This window comes from Cheilinus undulatus, linkage group 19, assembly GCF_018320785.1.
Source record: "Cheilinus undulatus linkage group 19, ASM1832078v1, whole genome shotgun sequence".
NCBI classification, from domain to species: Eukaryota; Metazoa; Chordata; class Actinopteri; order Labriformes; family Labridae; genus Cheilinus; species Cheilinus undulatus.
In genome coordinates, this window is record NC_054883.1 from 15,751,487 (window position 1) to 15,770,307 (window position 18,821).

Here is an 18,821-nt window from a genome sequence, read left to right on the forward strand (position 1 = left end):
TCCCCTTTAAACTGTATCCATTTGAACATAAAATATCTTGTCTTCATGCTGTGTTTAACTTTTAGAAATTTATAACTCAATGCATTATGTTTTTTTTAATCACATTTTACACAGCATCCCAAATTTTGTGGGTGTGGAGTTTGTTCATTCATCCAACTTTAACAGTACTTAAATAAATCAAGCTATTTTGTTCTTTCTAGACTCACAACTTTATGTAATAACATATGTTTCCAAACTATATGAATATGTCCCAATAATTCTAGATAGCAGATAAAAGAAGTAGGCAAGATACCATTTGTGACAGTGTTTGGTCTGGTTTTGTAGGTCCATATCATTCAGGAGCAGTCTGCTGTAATGAACTTAGCATCACACAGAAGGAATTCGATGTGAGTACTGTTTATTTCATCATATATTTGACCTCCTGGGGCTGCCTCCCTGGGGTTTTGCAGATGAAGGAGGTCTTGGTTGGATCACTTGATGAGTTACCCCTCTGACGCTTGTCACTCCTGCTGTTTTCACGGCTCTTTCTTCCCCTGAACCCCCGCTGTGATGACTGCTGTGCTGAGCTGACTTCACCTTGTCCCTCTCCAAGCTCACTAACATGGTCTGCTTTAAAACTGCTTTGTATTTTTCATTCATCCGCTTCACTTCAGGCTCGTAGCTGTTGCACTGCGCTTTCAGCTTCCTCATCTCCTCTATGAGTCTGTTTTTCTCCTGGATTACACGCTTGTGCTGCATCCTGTTGACGTCTCTGGCTCTCTGGACCCTCTGCAGCGTGTCGGCAGCGTCAATGCCAGCCTGTCGGTACTCCTCGCGCTCCCGCTGCGCGTTTTTCAGCGCGCGCTCCAGACGCCTGTTTTCTATGTACACTTCCGGTACCACACCGACCTGCTCTGTGTCGACTAGGCCTTTCTGTACCATCTCGGTCCACTCAGTCTGGAAGCAGTCTAGAGTCTCTGTCATGTCCATCTGGAAGAGAAAACTGCGTAAAAACTCATCCACGGCCTCAGGTTTGGATGAAGTTGTGTTGGCCCTAGAAGCTGCAGCTTCTTTTATAGCTTTCACAGTTGCCTCAAAATTCTCTTCTCCCTCCGTCAAACTGCAGTTATCCTCAAGAGAGACTTCTTCATACCGAAAGTCATCCTCACTTTCGTCTTTTTCTTGTTTATGGTTGGCTGCGCTCATTGTAGCGTTTCTCGCAAGGCCACGCTTCGCGTTGCTATGGTGATGAATCTTCACGCGATATTTCAGGAGTTCACGTTTGCCTAGCTCATCCGTCACCAAACAATCATGGCGGACTACCGAGAAGCGCCCTTGGCCACTCGGCCAAAAACACTGGACGCTAACGAATATTTCAACCTTTCGGCAGATAAGCGACGTGCGGAAGAAGACAGGGCAGCGTTACGAGCGAACCTAAAGAGGCAGTATCAGACCCAACTCAATAACCCGCACAGGAAAGAGCTCATTGTAAGTAGTTAGCAGCAAGCTAGCAATGTCACCCTTGAAAATGCTTCATGCTAGCGGCTAACAGCAAAAGTCAAACCCTTGTGCCAAAATGTATGAACTAACCTTTAGAAAAGGATTATGTGATGTTTATATTTGTGTACAACACGGAATACAGTGCTGTGAGTTATCATGGTTGCTCTGTTTTAAAGTGGTTAACATAAACGTGAGCTAGCTGACTCCAGAAGGTGCTTGTGTTGAGGTCTGGGACAACTATTATGTAGGAAATTAAACTTTATTTACTCTTACTAGTGTTATTAGCTTTTAAAGACTTGTAGATTTGTTGAAATTCCCCGGGAAAACACACAGAATGGCACCACTTTAAACACATTATATAGAATGTATTTACCTCTCTACATATGGTGGAAGAAAATTGACATTGTCAAGACTGGGGATGTACATTATTATCTGCATGATATAGGTAGATCTGAAGCTTGAAAAAAAAATAAACGATTGCTTATTGCAGAAGTGAATATTACTGCTGATATATACAACTGATAGTTTGACTACATGAATCTACCCATATCAGCAGAGTGTATATAAGTAGGAGGCGTTTTAGACTGGACTAATAGACAAATGTCAGCTTAGATAATTTTCTTGGTGAATCATTTCTTTCATTTTAAAGTGAGCTGTGAGGACTGAAATTTGGAAATTTTGTCATCATCAAAGTTTAAATTGTGGGTTTTAGAGAGGGATTATCTTGTAAATAATGATTTATGGCTGGGCAATATGGCCTAAAATTAATAACACAATATTTGTAGGCTATATCATGATACACAATATATATCCTGATATTTTTAGACCATCTCTAAATTACTGTTTTATTCACTTTGATTCATAAATCAGTATGATGATTTTAGTAGACCCTTCTATTTAGTTTTTTTTAACCTGTGTGCAGAAAGGGTAAAAATCAATACCAGGTTAAATTTAGCTGACTTTTTTTTTTTTTTTTTACATCTCTTTATTGGCTTTTTATGAAAAGAGAAAGCACAGTGTCTAGGATGTCAAATAACAAACTTCTTAAGGACAAAGAAAGGAAATTATATTAAGTACAGTGAAACTAAACATTCAACAGCAGCCCTATAAACACTCAGATTTCTCCATCACCTCAGGCCTCATTGGATTAGCCATTACAAAAATGCTCATGTAGAGGAGAGTTTTCTGGATGGGCAGGGGAGTGAGTGCTCTGCTGTAAGAGAGAGGCGCTCAGAGACAATCTGAGAAGCAAAACTAGTGAGAGGATTGTATGCTGGTGGCTCTAAACTTCCACGTCATTTTTATTTGATGTTTGTGATATAGTCATTTTATATATCGTGTCAAAACCTGTGATACATCTATATCAACAATGTCCTAAGTTAGCTAAAGTGGAATCAGTGTTTTTTTTTCCAACAGTGTGCTGTTGCCTTTTAATAAGTGATAATTGTGTGGTTAAAAGTTTTGCCAAATATTATATTTTATTTGACTTTCTCTTTATCTCAATGTCCTTAACTTTTTAAGCACAAATCTTCTGATAATGCAGCTAAGCCGCCATCAAGGCAATCATGTATGCTTGTGATATAAAGGGAAAACAAATACATTCTTTTTCAGACTAACACCACTGTCTTTAATAATAATAATAATAATAACAACTCTATTTGTATAGCACTTTTAAAAAGTACTAACAACAAAGAAACTCCTATATGTAGCTATGGGAATGTGAGGCGTGACAAGCAGGGATGCATGATGTTGGATTTTTGTTGTTATCCAATATGCCTGTATGAAAACAAATATTTTAGCTGATAGTGATATCAATGCCAATGATATTCAAATGTTGTTCAGTCTTTAAATCCCATAGTTTAAATTCAAGGATGAACAAATAAACAATTTTGAGACCTGACAAAGCACTTTAAAGTGTATGGAACGATAATGAATAAAAAAATAGAGGAGAGCTGAAGTAAGTCTCTTGGTCCAGCCTGAACTTCAGTAACTTAACTTATTTGTTCCATGGACAAAATTTGCATGCTATCATATCTGACCTAGGCAGATTTTAATAGCTGAAATATAGATTGTAAATAATGGCAGAAATATCATTCAGTACTGATAATTAACTATTTAAGCTGATATCAGCTGATACCGATGTCATACTGGTGGTATTGTGCACCCCTTATTAAAAAGAAGTAGATTAGACTTTTGTCACACGAGTGATAAACTGCCTTGCCTCAAATTAGGAACACTGCACTTGTAGAACTGGAGCAATATTCTGATGAACATCTGTTTGTTCATATCTTTCTACTCTGTCATTCAGAACTAAATCTCGGATTGGAATTGCTTCTTTCCTATTCTAGAGAATCCACTTTTTTAGATCTTAATGAAAATTTAATTGCATCATTCTGTCTTTGCAGGAAGATCCTGCCCTGACACGCTGGGTGTATGCACGTGCCAACCCCTATCCACACTTCAGGCCCACATTCAAGACTTCTCTGCTGGGTACATTGTTTGGAGTTGTACCTCTCTTCGCTCTCTATGCTATTTTCAAGACAAACAGGGTATGAGATGCATGTATTCATCTTCACTGTATTAACACTAAGTGTTAAATAAAGAATTATCGCTATCTGTTCCTTCACTAGCACCTTCAAATACTATTTGATAAAACCATTTTCCTGTAGTATTTGCATTAGTAAAGTCTGCAGATGGAGTGATAGAGACAAGCATCAGGTTCAAAGTACATCTAGCAGAAGGAGACATTTTGGCCTTTTGAGATTTTATTTTTTAGTCTTGCCCAAGTGAGATTTGTATGGCAAAATAAAGGCAAGAATGATAGGTGAGATTTGGTTTTCTTCATGTCACAACTCCCTCCAAATTTGAAATGAATGCTCACCTTTTAAATTCTGCCAGCTTTCATTTTCCTCCTCATTTCATAGAGAGTCACCCTGAAAACCTTTGGTCAACAGAGATTACAGTGAGACTGTCTTCGACTGCTGGCCTCGTGGGTTTTTCTCCCACTATACCTGGAGAAAAACGTCTGCTCCCAAAAAGAAAATACCGACATAGGAAACATAAAATTCATGTAGCAAAAACTATATTGACATATTTTGTTCATTTGTGTTACAGGACAAGAAGGAGGCAATGATCAAAGCCGGGACCCTCGATCGCAAGTTCAGTTTGTCATCATGAGCACCAATGTATTAAAATCTTTATGTTCTAGTACTGCCAGTGAGTGTAATTATTATAAATCAAATAAAATTCTGTTGGAAAAACAGTTATGTTTTTGTTGATTCTTGAGGCAAAATCTGGAATGCAAGGGGGAAAAAGATTCGGTGCCAGTTCCTAGAAAAAGTATTCACCCCCTTAGAAGTTTTAACCTTTTATTAATTTCATAAATCAATCATGGTCAATATAGTATTTTTTCTGCAAAAAATGTTTTAAAAAATCTTTAATGTAAAAAAGATTTCCACAAAGTAATGTCAATTAAATAAAAACATGTAAAGTAAATAAGTGGCTGCATAAATATTCACCTCCTTTAAAGTGACTGACCTAGTTCAACAGAGGTCCAGCCAGTTGGTGCTAGTAATAGTAATAATTAATAGTACATTTTATTTATAAGCGCCTTTCTCAGCACTCAAGGACACTTAACAGAGATAAAAACATTTACAATAAAACAGCAGTCGCACAATTAGTGAAATGGGGATCACCTGAGTGCAGTGAATGTGTCTCAAGTGATTGTAGTATAAAGACACCTGTGTCTGGTTAATCGGTATTCCTGGCTACCATTACACTATGAAAACAAAAGAACACTCCAAGCAACTCAGAAAAGGTTTACTGAGAAGTATGGAAACAAAGAAATTTCCAAGGCACTAAACATCCCCCAGAGTGACTGTGCAAGAGAAAGACTAGTGAGAGAGACCTCTTAGACACCTATGACTACTCTGAAGGAGTCCCAAGCTTCAGCAGCTGAGATGGGAGAGACTCTGCAGACAACAACTGTTGGCCAGGTTCTTCAACAGTCAAAGCTTTGAGAGTGGCAACGAGAAAGTCATGGTTGAGAAAACTCAGATCCAATCTGGACTAGAGTTCACCAAATGGCATGTGGGAGACTCCATGGTCAAGAGGAAGAGAGTTATTTGGTCTGATGAGACCAAAATTCAGCTTTTTGGCCATCAGAAAAGACGCTATGCTTGGCAGACACCAAACACTGCACATCTCCACCATGACCTCAATCCAACAGACAATTTGTGACTGGACTTGAAAGGGCTGTTCAAGCCTGATCTCTGTTCAACCAGACAGAGCTTGAGCAGTTTTGCAAAGAAGAATGAAGTAAAATTTCAGTGTCCACTTTTATTGATTTATGAAATCAAAAAAAGGTTAAAACTTCCAAGGGGGTGAATACTTTTTATAGGCAGGAGCTGCATGAGTTAAAGACAATCTTGTTAGTTCCATGACTGCACAACATCTGCTGTAATGTCTAATCAATCAGCTAGGGCGAGACACACTTAACACATATTGGATTTATAATAATTCTATGTAATGAAGGGAAATTAAAGCTTTTTAAAATCATTTATATTTTGTTAACTTGTCTTCTTTGCCATCTTTTTCACTGTTTCCTGGGCTTCCAGTCCGGGTTAAAGTGGCTGCGCAGAGGTTCCCAGCACTGATGGTAGTTCTTGTCAAGTCTCTGGCATGTTTGCAGACCCCACTTGGTCACAGCCATACTGAAGGAGGACTCAAACATAAAAGCCTGGAGGAAGAAAAACAGTCACTGAATCCTCATTCAACATTTCTTCTGAAGTTGATCTGGAAATATTACTTTCTTTACCATGGTTCCTTCAGCCACCCTCTCAGGTTTGAGCTCGGCTGTGCTGCACTTCTCGAAGCAGTCAGCATCCGGGCCGTGGGGTGTCATCACGCTGTGCAGGCTGGCTCCTCCTGGCTGAAATCCCTCCTCTTTAGCCTCATAGTGGCCTTTGATCAGACCCATGAATTCACTCATGCAGTTACCTAAAAGGACAGGCAGGTGGAGCTGTAACATTGCTCTGTAGTAGGAACATGTAATATTCAGTGTGAAAGCAACCAAAGCAGAGGTGTTGTTTGTATTCAACAATTTAAAGGAAATATACTTTTAAGAACTGTGTAAATGCAACAACTTTAAGAAAGAAAGTGGTACAAATTGGTGCAAAGTGGCAAGATGGGTAGAAAAAGTGGTAAAAAGGGTTACCATTGGCAAAAAGAGATCTAAAGTTACAAAACAGGGCATAGGATAAAACTAATTGTGGTTAAAATGAGCAAAATTGGTTTAAAAGTGGAGAAAGGGGTTGATATTGGCAGAAATGGGTTAACAGAGGCAGCAATAGGCAGACGGTAGTCCAGATGGGTTCAAAGCGGTAAAAAGGGAGTTATAAGTGACAAAAACGGTTCAATAGAGGCAAAAATTAGTTCAAAGTGGCAAGAATTGGAAAAAAAGATGGTGAAATAGAATAAAAGTAGCAAAAAGGCAGAAAATGAGGTAAAAGTTGCAAAAGGGGCATAAATAATAGCTAATAAAGTTTTATTAAAGGTGGAGCAAAGTGGTTGATAATGGCAAAAATGGGTTAACAGAGGCAACAATAGGCAGATGGCAGCAAAAAAAGTTTAAAATTAGAGGCAACTGGCCGAAATTTTTTGTAGAAAAGGGATTATAAATAACAAAAACAGATTTAAATTTGCAAAAGAAGGCATATGGATTAACTAACTGGTTAAAATGGGCATAAAATGTGGAGAAAACGGGTTAATAGTGGCAAAAATTGATTAATGGGGCAACAGTATAATGATGGCAAAGATGACGGCAAAAATGGGCACAAAGGGTGGTAAAATGGGATTTAAAAGTGGGTCAAAAGAGGCAAAAATGGGCAGAAAGTGGCACAGATTGGTTAAAATTAGCAAAGACTGGCTGAAAAATTGGTCAAAAGGGGTTTATGACAGAAATCAATCTAGAATGGCATAAGTGGGTTGAAATTGGGGAAAAATTTGAGGAAAAAGTAGTGAAATGGGGTACAAGTGATAAAAAACTAACTGGTTAATAGCACCAACACGTGTTTGAAGTGGTAAAAAAGGGTGAACAGACACTTAAAATAGGCCAAACATGGCAAAACAGGAGGAAGAAGGGTGCAAAAATGCACCAATACTACTGATCCAACCCACATACACTGATACTATCAATAAATCACAGCTGGGGAGGGCCTATTCTGCTTCTTCCAGTTTTAACTGTGTAAACCACCTGGTGTTGCTGTTTGAATAGAGCCCTATAGATAAAGTGACCTGAAGCTTTAACACGTTTTAGTTTTATCCACTAGATGGCGTTAAAGATCTGTGGTGTGAAAGGACAAAAGGTGCTTAAGTAAAAAGCATGCTGGAGCAGGTGGATTGTCGTCACCCACTGTCATTTACTCAACCAGAGCAGTGTGTAAATATGCATTTAAGCTTATGGATGGCTTGTTTCACTCAAACTGTGACATTATTGTAGAGCAATGATTCGATTTAGAGTTTGTGTAAACAACCTAGCTTTTAAAATTAGCCCTTCTTCTGCTGTTAAGTCTTCTTGTTTCCTTGTACAGTGAGAATCAGTCACACTGAGAAAGGCGCTGTGGTCTTACGATGGTAGTATGGTGGACGGAAGGTGTGGTCGGCCACACCCCAGCGAGGGGGGAAGATGACAAAGTCAGCGATGGCCACACCAGGTCGTGTGGATTTGGCGGTCAGGACGGTGAAGATAGATGGATCCTAAAGGAAAGGAGTAATGTGAGGCTTAAAGATTCAGGGTGTTTTATGAGGAAAACAATGTGTCCTTAAACTCACCGCATGGTCGAAGGCCACACAGTTGATAGCCATAAAGTTGGTCAGGTTGTATTTGTACGGTGTGTAGTTCCCATGCCAAGCCACCACATTGAACGGGGAGAAATCCTTCATGCAGAGCACAGAACGAAACAAATAAGACGAGTCTACCCCGGCAACAAACACAAAAGACTTTAAATTGAGCTTTTCACGGCGAAAAAAGGAATAATGAATAATGTCTTTGTAATCTTAAATTCCCAGAGAGAGTACTTCTTGACATAAAGAGATGAAAAAAATGGTAATAATGAAAAGGGTTGATTGTGAAAGAGGGTGTGCTTCTTTCATTCTTTCGTCGCTTTCATTCCCCCTGTTCTTTGTGAAGCGAAGCTCCAGGTATTATGGGGTAATTGGCTTCACAATCAAACTTTCCCAAACTTTGAGCATTTTGACGCTCGCTCGGCGCAGTTATTGTGGAGGTGGGGGGAGCAGCTGTAACAGTGGGTGCAGAGATATTTCTTTATCTTGATTGTTAAAACCACAGCAATTTTATATAGTTTCTCTGTTCTGATAATGTCACTGCGAAAAAGACATTCAACAGCAGCTCTGAAATCAATATAGTTCATTACAACTCAAGCTGCCTCCTGCGTGACCTGTGTGCTCCTTACAAACATGCGCACCGACACTTCCACACATGAACAGCCAACACACATAGAATAAAACCTCAACCACACATATGCATACACAAAAATAATCTTTAAGTGCATAGAAACCTATAAAAACCCTCTCTGACTCACAATATACTGTCGTTAGCATACAAAAGGGCCGTCAGAAGACGCGGTGCAGGTAATCTCTTGGACACTCATCCTCTACATTCGATTAAAACGGAGGTAAAAGGGAGGAGAGGGAACACTTGCACACACATGCACACAAAACACAAACATATTGGCCCAGTCAAGCAAATAATAAGTTAATTTGAGCAATTTCAGCGCTCTGCGGGGGAACAAAACAGCAGGACCAGACGGGAGCAGCAGCATCTTCCCCGAGATGAGGCCCCTGAGTTTTCTCCACCTTTTTTTCTTCCACCCCTGTTGCCTCACCCTGGCAGTTTAGTAAGGGTGCACGGCAGAGAAAAGGGTGTCAGGTGTATTGAGGAGCCTCCACCTCTGGCTCAGAACAGGGCAGATACTCAAATACAAAAACGGAAAATGTTTTGCCACAAAAAGCAGGAAAAAAGAACAGTATCTCTCTCTCTTGTGTACTTCCTGCGATGAATAATAACAGTGTGGTTTGACATGGTTTCCACGGTTACAACCCCTCAACCCCCCCAGCCCTCAAAGCTCTCCTCCCACCTCCTCCTGTCTCGGTAAAAAACCTCCTGTCAGACATTATGTGTCGATCCAATTATGCACCCAACAGGACGTTTCAGGAGGGGCAGGATCATTTCCAGTGTGAAACACGGTGAAATGAATGCTTAACTTTGGAAAGGCTTTTCTACAAAGCCAAGCTTCACGGGTACACTGTCTGCACCTCCATTACATGCCTTAACTAATTACGAGTGATTAAGACTCATAAAGGAGCTGAGGCAGAAACCTGCTGCATGGATAACAGCTAACGCTTCCATATTAAATCATCAGAGATGGCAGATCAATCTGCAGGAGCAGCTAATGGATCGTATGCTTCACTTGGACAGTTTCCTGCTGCGGTTCGATGGGGTTTAGCGAAGCAAATGTAAACCTAAACGGGGTAATAGGGCAAATATGGCGTAGATGTATGCCTTTTCACTGAATGTGTGTGCACATTTTATTGTACAGAAGGTGAAACTGAACACCTGTTGGCAGGAGAAGAGCTTTCCTTGGTACTTGTTGATGACGGTGTAACCTGTGGCCACTTGGCGATCCTCATACCAAGCAACTGGACACAAGAAATCTCTGGGATTGGCCAGACCATTGGCACCTGCAAAGGACACATACATACAGAATAACATATCTTCACATATTATTATCTTATTCAGAAATTAAATAGCTAAGCTAACAGTTGTGTGAGGCAAGCTATGCTTTAAGCCAGTGATTTTAAAACATTTTCTGAGATGAAGCCAAAACCTCAGGACACACCATCCCAATATCAATGCAAAACTGTAGCATCACAGTATTTTTAGTTGATGTATAGTTTTAGTACGGTTGTTCAAATTCACAGTGCTACCATTGGGGAACTAACTTACACAAATGCATGCTAAAATGTGTATTTCTGCAGCATACATTTAAACTAAATCATTCCTACTTACAGCTGCTGATTATGCAATCTGTTGTAGCAAATCCAAACTTTTGTGTACCTGTTATAGGCCATTTTTACACCAAATTATGCACAAAAAAACCCAAAACAAAACAACTTGCTTATAAAACAAAGGTGCAGCAAGAAAATACCACAAATACTGCAGAAAATGTTAGTTTTCCTCAGAGGTTTTTCCTATTTTTTACAGTCATAGTTATCATGCATGGTTGTACAGATTCCCAAAGCACACCCGGGCATGATTTGAGAACCACTGCTTCAAGCTAAATGCTAACCTGGATTTGTTAGGAGCTTAAAACAACAAAATGTGCATGCTGATGATATTATTAAAATAATTAACTATTTTTTTCAGACACACATAGGACTATTTTGGGGCGCAGTCATTTGCTTGAGATATAAACCATAAAATGTAGAAAGAATTGGACAAAGCCTGTGTGATGTCAGCCAGGCTGTAAACCAGTTTATTTCATGTGTAAAAAGACTGCTTTTTAATGTGTGTTGTGTATGGGACTTCTGGTGTTCCTGCAGCCAGCCTCAAGTGGACACTCACTGTATTGCAATTTTTTGCACTTTGCATTGGCTCCATCTTTCAGGACCAGAGGTTGCCGTTTGGTGCAGACAAACAGAGAACCCCCATTTTTTTGCATTTTGGTTAAGGATTAAACTGCACTAATCTGGTGAAGCCGTGTTGTACAGGGACCCACCACAACTATCATCCTGCAGAATATTAAGACAGGAACCCCACATTCTCATTTTTCAAGTCCCTGAGCCATGCATGAAAGGCTTGTTCAAGGCAGGACCCACTGCCATGGTGAAAACATGGAAGTGAGGTCAGTCTACATACTGTATGTTCTGCCTGTTTTATAGCAGAGATTAAACTTGAGACAAAGACATGAGAATACATGCATATAAAAAGAACAGGTAATCCCATGGAAAGCCATCAAGACAGACATCAAAATAAATACATTTAGAACTCAAACTTGCATTTGTTGTGATATCTGATGCTGTTTTATGCAGACAAACTTCTGTCTGTCTTCAAAAGGGTGTGTGCTCTAGCCTCCAGCGTTCCAGCAGTTTAAATCATAAATACATACTGTATGTATTTTAATTTTGTAATAAGATGGTTTGTGAAATTTCACCCCTGCTGGATATATTTAACAGTTAACTGTGAGTGATTTTATTAGAAAGTGGAAGAGTTAAGGAACAACAGCAACTCAGCCATGCAGCTTAAGCCCACATTTATCAACAAGAGCTGGGTTAGGACCGCTAAGGCGCATGATGTGTAAAAGTCACCAACGTTCTGCTGATACCACAGCTGAAGAGTTTCAAACTTCCATCTGCATTCATGTAAACACAAAAACTGTGAGGCGGGAGCTTCGTGGACTGAGTTTCCATGGTCAAGCAGCTGCATGCAAGCAGTCAGATGGAGTGGAGTAAACGACTGAATCAGTGGAAATGTGTTTTGTGGAGGGACAATCACCCTTCTCTGTTTGAAAGGCAGATGGGTGGGTCTGACGGATGCCAAGAGAGCGTTTCCTGCCTGACTGCATTGTGCCAACTGTGAAGTTTGGTGGAGGAAGAATAATGGTATGGGGCTGATTTTCAGGGTTTGGGCTAGGCCCCTTATCTCCAGTGAAGGCCGATCTTAATGCTTCAGCATACCAAGACATTCTGGACTCGCTATGCTTCCGACTTTGTTGCAGCAGTTTGGGGAAGGCCCTTTTCTGTTCCAGCATGACTGTGCCTCAGCGCACAAAGACGGACTTTAAAGACATGGTTTGATGAGTTTGGTCCACATAGAGCCCTGGCCCTAATCCCATCGAGCATCTTTGGGATAAACTGGGACAGAGATTCCAAGCCAGACCTTATTGTCCAACTTTAGTGCCTGACCTCATAAATGCTCTTCAGAATAAATGGGCACAAATTCCCACAAAACATAAGAGTGGAAGCTCCTACAGATGCAAAAAAGGGAGTGACTCCAAATTAAAGTACATGGTTTTCAATACAATCTCATTATAGTTTCTGATGGTGTAATGGTCAGGTGCCCAAATACATTTGTCCATGGAGTGTATATGAAACAATAGTGTGGATGCTCAGCATCCCCACTAATTAGAGGAGGCAGTTACACAGATAATCAGAGAACAGAAACATAAAGAGATCAGTTCATCAAAAACATAATATACACACACCTATGGGTCCCAGATCAGGGAGTTCAAAATGGGCCCCGTACACCTCCAGGATGTAGCCTCTGGTCTCTCCAAAAACGTCCACACTGAAGCGCATGCCTTGCTGAATGAAACACATAAGAGGTGGTGGTGCTGTTAGGCGTCAATGTAGGAAAGACTTTTGCAACTTGGAACTCATTGAAGTTGTGTATTTTGTCTTTCAGTTGGTTTTCATATCCTAAAACCACTTTTGAAACATGCTGTACGTTTTTTCTAAATATATTGTAGTTGTGAAGTGAGCAGGCATGCAGGATGATATATCTCTGGATGAATTCATAGACCTCACCTGGATCACACAGATCTCATTGGGCTCCACCATCATCTTTCCAAACTCAGTGGTGATCAAGATCTCGCCCTGCTGGGGGACTAGAGAGACAAACAGTTCAGAAAGGACACAAAGAGAAAAAAAAGGAAATATGATGGAGAATAAGTGCTGAGGATGGAGCTATCTTTGTTCTTGTAATAGATGACAGTGAGAACATCAACATCCTTTTCCCTCACCGATCAAAAAGTCTCCATCTGAGTTGTTGAAGCACCTGGAACAAGAGAAAAAGAGCGATCATTGAAATGATTGTCAAAGTATAACCAAAGGTTTTGTTGCTGTTTGATATGTGAAAATGCATCATTTTGTTTGATGGGACAAATTTGCACACAAATACACACACCTGTCGACCATGGAGGTGTTGCAGGTGTACACATGGATGCCAATGCCGTTGCGGGATTTGGCATCTCCAGCCCCACAGACGGTGTGCAGACCCTGAGATAGAGAGAGGTCCAAAACCTTTGTCTGTTAACTAAGAATCTTATGAATTATCAAGTGGAAAATTTAAGTTTAACTTACAGCCACAAAGTCCACTTTCTTGTCTGTAGATTTGGGGATGATGAATGGCAGCCATCGCAGCTTTAGGAGAACACATTGGCGTAATGGTCAGCTTATTTATTATGTACAGAATAATTAAAGAAAGTCTTTACAGCTGAGCTGTGCCACAGCCCCTTAAAACACACACTCTCTTCTAGCTTAAAAGAGTAAACTCTACAGTACCAGTAAACACAGATGGTAAGTTTCTATCAACAACATTTTAGAGAAGCGGAGACTCTCAGAAGTAAAGATGGGCAGGGGTTCACTAATGGAACAATTCAGAAATTTGTTCCTCAAAGCAAAGTTGTTAAAGATTACATGTTTTACCCATTTAAGACAAGTTTATATTGGTCTCAGAGGTCACCAAAAACATGCCTGTGAAGTTTGTTGCTGAAAAAACTTTCTTGGATTTTTGCATGTCTAAAAACTCCTCTGTTTCAGCCCTGCTGAGAATGAGCTGTTTCTGTGTCTGTGGCTTTAAATGTTAATGAGCTGTCTGACTCCGCCCCCCTCACGAATGGATGTGGCTTAATGGATGTGGCTGGCAGCTGAGAGGAGGATTGGGAGAGGAGGGCAGGACTTTCTTCCAAGCGGAGAGGGGCCAACCGAACCTGGGGGCGGGGCTAACTCCCCACATGACATCATGAAGGGAAAATCTGACAACTTGTTTAATATTCTAGATGCTCTTACATCTCTGGTCCTTAGGTCTCTTTTATGTTGTTGGCTTGTGTTGCAAGGATTCATCTAGGTTGGGTTTTTATTCTCTGTCTTTACTTTTATTCTAGAATCTTACAGATCTGGGTTTTTATGATGTTATTTCTAACATGACATGTTTTTTGTGTTTATAATGTTCTGATGGGTTTTTATGATGTTGGAGTTACAATGCTGGCTCAGTTTTTCATGGGTTCTTCTGTGGGGTTTTGTCTTTCTTGTTGTGTTTTGCTGCTTCTGTTACGATGCTTTGTCTAAATTGTGATTCTTTTGGTTGTCAAAGCACTTTGTAAATCTCTGTTTTTAAAGGTGCTATACAAATAAAGTTTATCATTATTATTATTATTATAAAAGAAGAAGCCATATGTGAACAGGATCTAGAAACACTACTGTCTTCTCTCGGCTAAAGCTCATCTAAAATAGACTGAAGCAAAATGGAAAACTGTTCTGTGGTCAGATGAATCATAATAAAAGAAAAAAATCTTTTTCGCAATCTCTGCAAAAATACCCACAATCCTTGAGTGTCACAGTGACATCTCTGATTGGTGGGGTCTCAGGTTGCCATGGAAATCTCCACGAACGAAAGCTGTTGACTATGCAGTATGAAGAAATGAATGCTCATATATTAAAAAAGGTGAAGGTGTAGGAAAAAAGGTAATCATATGGTTTGAACGCTTGAAAAACTACCATTAACAATGAATAAAATAAATCACAATGGATTGTGGGATACGCAGTTCCTTCCTCCTTCTAAAGAAAAATGCTCACAGTTTTGTACGCTTGCTCTGTCTCAATATTCTAAAGCCATTTTGGTGCCAAATCAGATGTTTTACAGTCATGAGTATTTAGGTAGCTGTTTAAATTGGATCATGCATTAAAAGCCTTGTAATAAGGATTTTATGAAAAGTCTATGAGGGGGATCTGAGTGGTGAATTTCGCTTCCAGGACCAGTGCTGCTGAAAAAAGTGGGCGGGCACTTTTCCTAATAGGAGTACTAAGCTGATTGATCCCAGTGATGAAAGCATGTGTTGGCATGATGCTAGTACAACTCTAATAAAGATTGCTGCTTTAAACAAAACACCCAGGGGAATATTAAGCATGATAAAGCCAGTACCTGTTTAGTGAATAGTAAAGCAGTACATTTAAATGTGCAAAAATAATATTCTTTTAATTATATGTCCCCTTTTAAAAACACATATCACAATAACTTCATATGTTTTTTCACTCTTTTAGTGTGGATTCAGTTTGCTCCATTTTTGGACAAGCTCAAGTGGATTTTAACATGATTCATATAAAATTCTTCTTTGCTAGCTCTCTGTACCTGGTTTGGATCAGGCTCCACCTCGTTCCAGTTCTCCATCAGGTTTCCACAAGGCTCTGGGATAAAAGGCTTATGTTTGACAGAAGGCAAGATGCGGTAAAACCAGCTAGAAATAAAAAGGAACAAAATTAAGTCATTCTTTCATCTTAACTCTTTTTTGGGGGGCTGATATTAAAGTATGAGACAAATTTATACCTTCTCTTATTGGCTGGCCGGGGGCAGGTGAAGGCTGAGCCAGAGAGCTGCTCAGCATAGAGGCCATACGGACACACCTGAGGATTGTTCTAGAGACACAGTACAGTGGGTTCAGACAGCATGGAAATATATAATGGAGCTGAGTATTTGACTACTAGGATCAAATTTATTTAATGTGACATCTCCCAACTCCTGCAGTGCCAGATTAGCTATCAGACACAATGATCCCAGCTTGTGTCTATGTGTGTTACCTGTCCCTCAGGTAAAGACCCTGGACAGCGTGGGTCCTCTGAGGAGAACTCGTTCCCAAACCCAGTCATGTACTGCAAGAGAAAAATCACACTTTTAACTCTCCATTTAAGCCAAGTTAAAGTGAAAAATCACAAATACACATGTAAACACCATGCGGCTTCATTGTAATGCAGGATAAATGTGTTCACGCTGGTTATAATTAAATCTGAAGGCTTGTCATTAAGCCTTGTCTTTTTGTTAATTGTTGTCACATTGATTCACATTAGATCCATGATAAAACAAACTGCAGCTACGCCAAATTTCCCCCCTCACAGTCAACTATTATTTTTGTGTTACAGAGATGGACTAATTACACAAACATCCTCCATGGTGCTTTTTGATCAATATTTCAGCACGATTATTACTGCTGTCTTCCTGCACTTCCATTCATCAACAGCAGTATCTCTCCATCCTAAATATTCCTGGCACAATGTAAAGAAATTCTGCTGATTCATTGTTAGTCTGCAAAAGGAACCCACAGGCATTGATCGTTTCCATATGTGCGCGCCCGTGAGTGCGTAAAGTGCGTGCGTAAAAACTCTGTTTAGAGCCTCTTGGATGAAAAGGGAGATTTTCTCCCTTTCAGAGTTGAGCAAAAACATCAAACCAACACTTGTCACAACGTTAAACTTGCATAAAATGTCACTTCTAATGACTCAATTTGTCACCTTCGTTGTTCAAACTTTTGTGTTAAAACTTTGGAAAGCGCACGCCGCATTATTCTAGACATTACAATCAGAAACTGTCAAGAAAACAATGCTATTGTCGAAAATAATAGCATTTATGAAAACCATTTAAACAATAGGCACAGACAACTAACACCAGACTCGTGGAGGTAGCTCATGTTTAGTTGTCAATGCTAAATAAAATATTAGTAAACTTTCTACTGAAACACTCTACTTTCTACTGAAATATCACTGCTATGTGAAGCTGTTAAGCGTCTCAGACCACATCTGGGCAGCTGCTGAATGCAGAGCTCTGATTGGTCGGAGACAACGCCGCCCTTCACTCTGTCAGCCTGTTTCTGTTCTAGTTAATGATGGAGAAATGCACAGTTTAACTTTGCATATTCTTATAGAAAACGCAGACGGTTTATTCTAACTTTCAGAGTCAGAGATACAGAGTTTTGTCACGTCGATTCAAACTTTTCCCCAGCCGTGACTGTGAAACTTCCTGACACCAACATGAGTAGCAAAGACTAACAGACGCTTCCTTACCTTGAGTCCAGCCATGGTGCAGTCTGTTAAAATTTTCTTCAAAGCTGTTAAAAAGTTTCAGTGGTTACAAATTAACTTGCAGCTGTCCTCCTCTGTCAGTCAAAAGCTGCTACAGGGCGCGTGCATGCTGTTATATGAAGCGGAGTGGGAGAGGGGGCTGGATCTGTCCTCTTTCTCAATATGGGTTTAATTAGGCCTTGACAGGCTCTGTGACGTAACAGCAGCAGGGCTTCATACTAAAGGGGGAGACGGGTTGGATGGCCAGAATAAACAAGGACAAGAGTGAATGCCAAAACAAACAAGACTGGGGACTACATTCAAGGGCAGCAGGCAATTAAAGACCGACAGAACATGACTATATATCTGGTAAGGATCATAAAAACACTGGTTCTAGCATGACATTTTAAACTAATATTGATAAGATGAGAAAAAATCTTTATAAAAGGTTTACATGGTGGAAAACAGACAGTCAAGTTTAGATAATACAAGCAGACTGTAAATGATGGTGCAGAAGACACAATAAGTCTGAAAAAGCTGCTGTCATCATGCCTGGTCATACTGAAGTGACCTCATGTGGACCTGCCTGTGCAAACAGTTGTCATGCCCACTATCAGGTCCTGCCAAACAAACACACCTGACACAAATCAGTTTAAAGTAGCTGAAAAATCCCAACTGTTTCATAAAGTTTATTCTACAGAAAAATGTCTAATATACAGTGCCTTTAAAAAGTGTTCAAAGCCACTCATATTTTACTATTTTGTTGATTCTGTAAATCAATCATGGCCAACATAATTCAAAATAATATAATTATAATAGAAAATTAGAATTTTCTATATTTTTTACACAAAAAACTCTTTAATGTCAAAGTGAAAACTGATTTCTACAACGTAATGGCAATGAAATAAAAATATGTCATGTAAAATAAGTGACTGCATAAATATTCACCTCCTATAAAGAGGCAGGCCTAATTCAACAGAGGTCAAGCCGAGCAGTGAATTAACATAAAGACACCTGTGTCTGGAAGGTCCAGTCACTGGTAAATCAGTCTTCTTGGCTACCATTATACTATGAAGACAAAAGAACACTCCAAGCAACTCAGAGAAACGGAGATTGAAAAATAGGCTATAAGTCAGGATGTGGATACAAAAATGTTCCAAGGCTCTAAACATCCCCTGGAGTTCAGTCACCAGTCAAAGCTTTATGGGAGAGTGGCAAAGAGAAAGCCACTGTTGAAGAAAACTCAGATGCAATCTGGACTAGAGTTCACCAAAAGGCAAGTGGGAGGCATGGTCAAGAGGAAGAAAGTTCTTTGGTCTGATGAGACCTCACTGGTGCTCTTTGGCCATCAAGGTGCTATGTTTCATGAACACCTGCATATTTCAGGACTTGGGTATTTTATTCTTATTCAAACATATTTATTTTGAACATGTTTA

The 18,821-nt window shown here is 39.8% G+C and overlaps 2 protein-coding genes across 2 annotated transcripts; one reads left to right on the forward strand and one right to left on the reverse strand.

Moving 5' to 3' along the window:
• The first annotated feature begins 1,254 nt into the window (after positions 1 to 1,254).
• Positions 1,255 to 4,741, forward strand: ndufb4 (NADH:ubiquinone oxidoreductase subunit B4). Its single transcript, XM_041814581.1, has 3 exons — positions 1,255 to 1,467; positions 3,885 to 4,028; positions 4,594 to 4,741. Exons 1-3 carry the CDS (start codon positions 1,291 to 1,293, stop codon positions 4,654 to 4,656), a joined length of 384 nt encoding a protein of 127 aa, XP_041670515.1. The 5' UTR covers positions 1,255 to 1,290; the 3' UTR covers positions 4,657 to 4,741.
• Positions 4,742 to 5,851: 1,110 nt separating this feature from the next.
• Positions 5,852 to 17,527, reverse strand: hgd (homogentisate 1,2-dioxygenase). The gene is made up of 14 exons (XM_041814582.1): positions 17,389 to 17,527; positions 16,132 to 16,203; positions 15,881 to 15,969; positions 15,686 to 15,791; positions 13,639 to 13,698; positions 13,463 to 13,554; positions 13,299 to 13,333; positions 13,084 to 13,163; positions 12,762 to 12,861; positions 10,115 to 10,239; positions 8,311 to 8,415; positions 8,109 to 8,235; positions 6,296 to 6,477; positions 5,852 to 6,217 (listed from the first exon to the last, which is right to left on the reverse strand). The coding sequence occupies exons 1-14, from the start codon at positions 17,401 to 17,403 to the stop codon at positions 6,074 to 6,076; spliced, it is 1,332 nt and encodes a 443-aa protein (XP_041670516.1). The 5' UTR covers positions 17,404 to 17,527; the 3' UTR covers positions 5,852 to 6,073.
• Positions 17,528 to 18,821: the final 1,294 nt, after the last annotated feature.

Excerpts from the sequence above, each read along its gene's own strand:
- ndufb4 (XM_041814581.1), top strand. The coding sequence starts at position 1,291 with ATGGCGGACTACCGAGAAGCGCCCTTGGCCACTCGGCCAAAAACACTG. Across the intron at positions 1,468-3,884 it reads CGCACAGGAAAGAGCTCATT|GAAGATCCTGCCCTGACACG; the intron begins GTAAGTAGTTAG and ends CTGTCTTTGCAG. Across the intron at positions 4,029-4,593 it reads CTATTTTCAAGACAAACAGG|GACAAGAAGGAGGCAATGAT; the intron begins GTATGAGATGCA and ends TTTGTGTTACAG.
- hgd (XM_041814582.1), bottom strand. Across the intron at positions 13,555-13,638 it reads AGAAAGTGGACTTTGTGGCT|GGTCTGCACACCGTCTGTGG; the intron begins GTAAGTTAAACT and ends TCTCTATCTCAG. Across the intron at positions 13,334-13,462 it reads AACACCTCCATGGTCGACAG|GTGCTTCAACAACTCAGATG; the intron begins GTGTGTGTATTT and ends CTCTTGTTCCAG.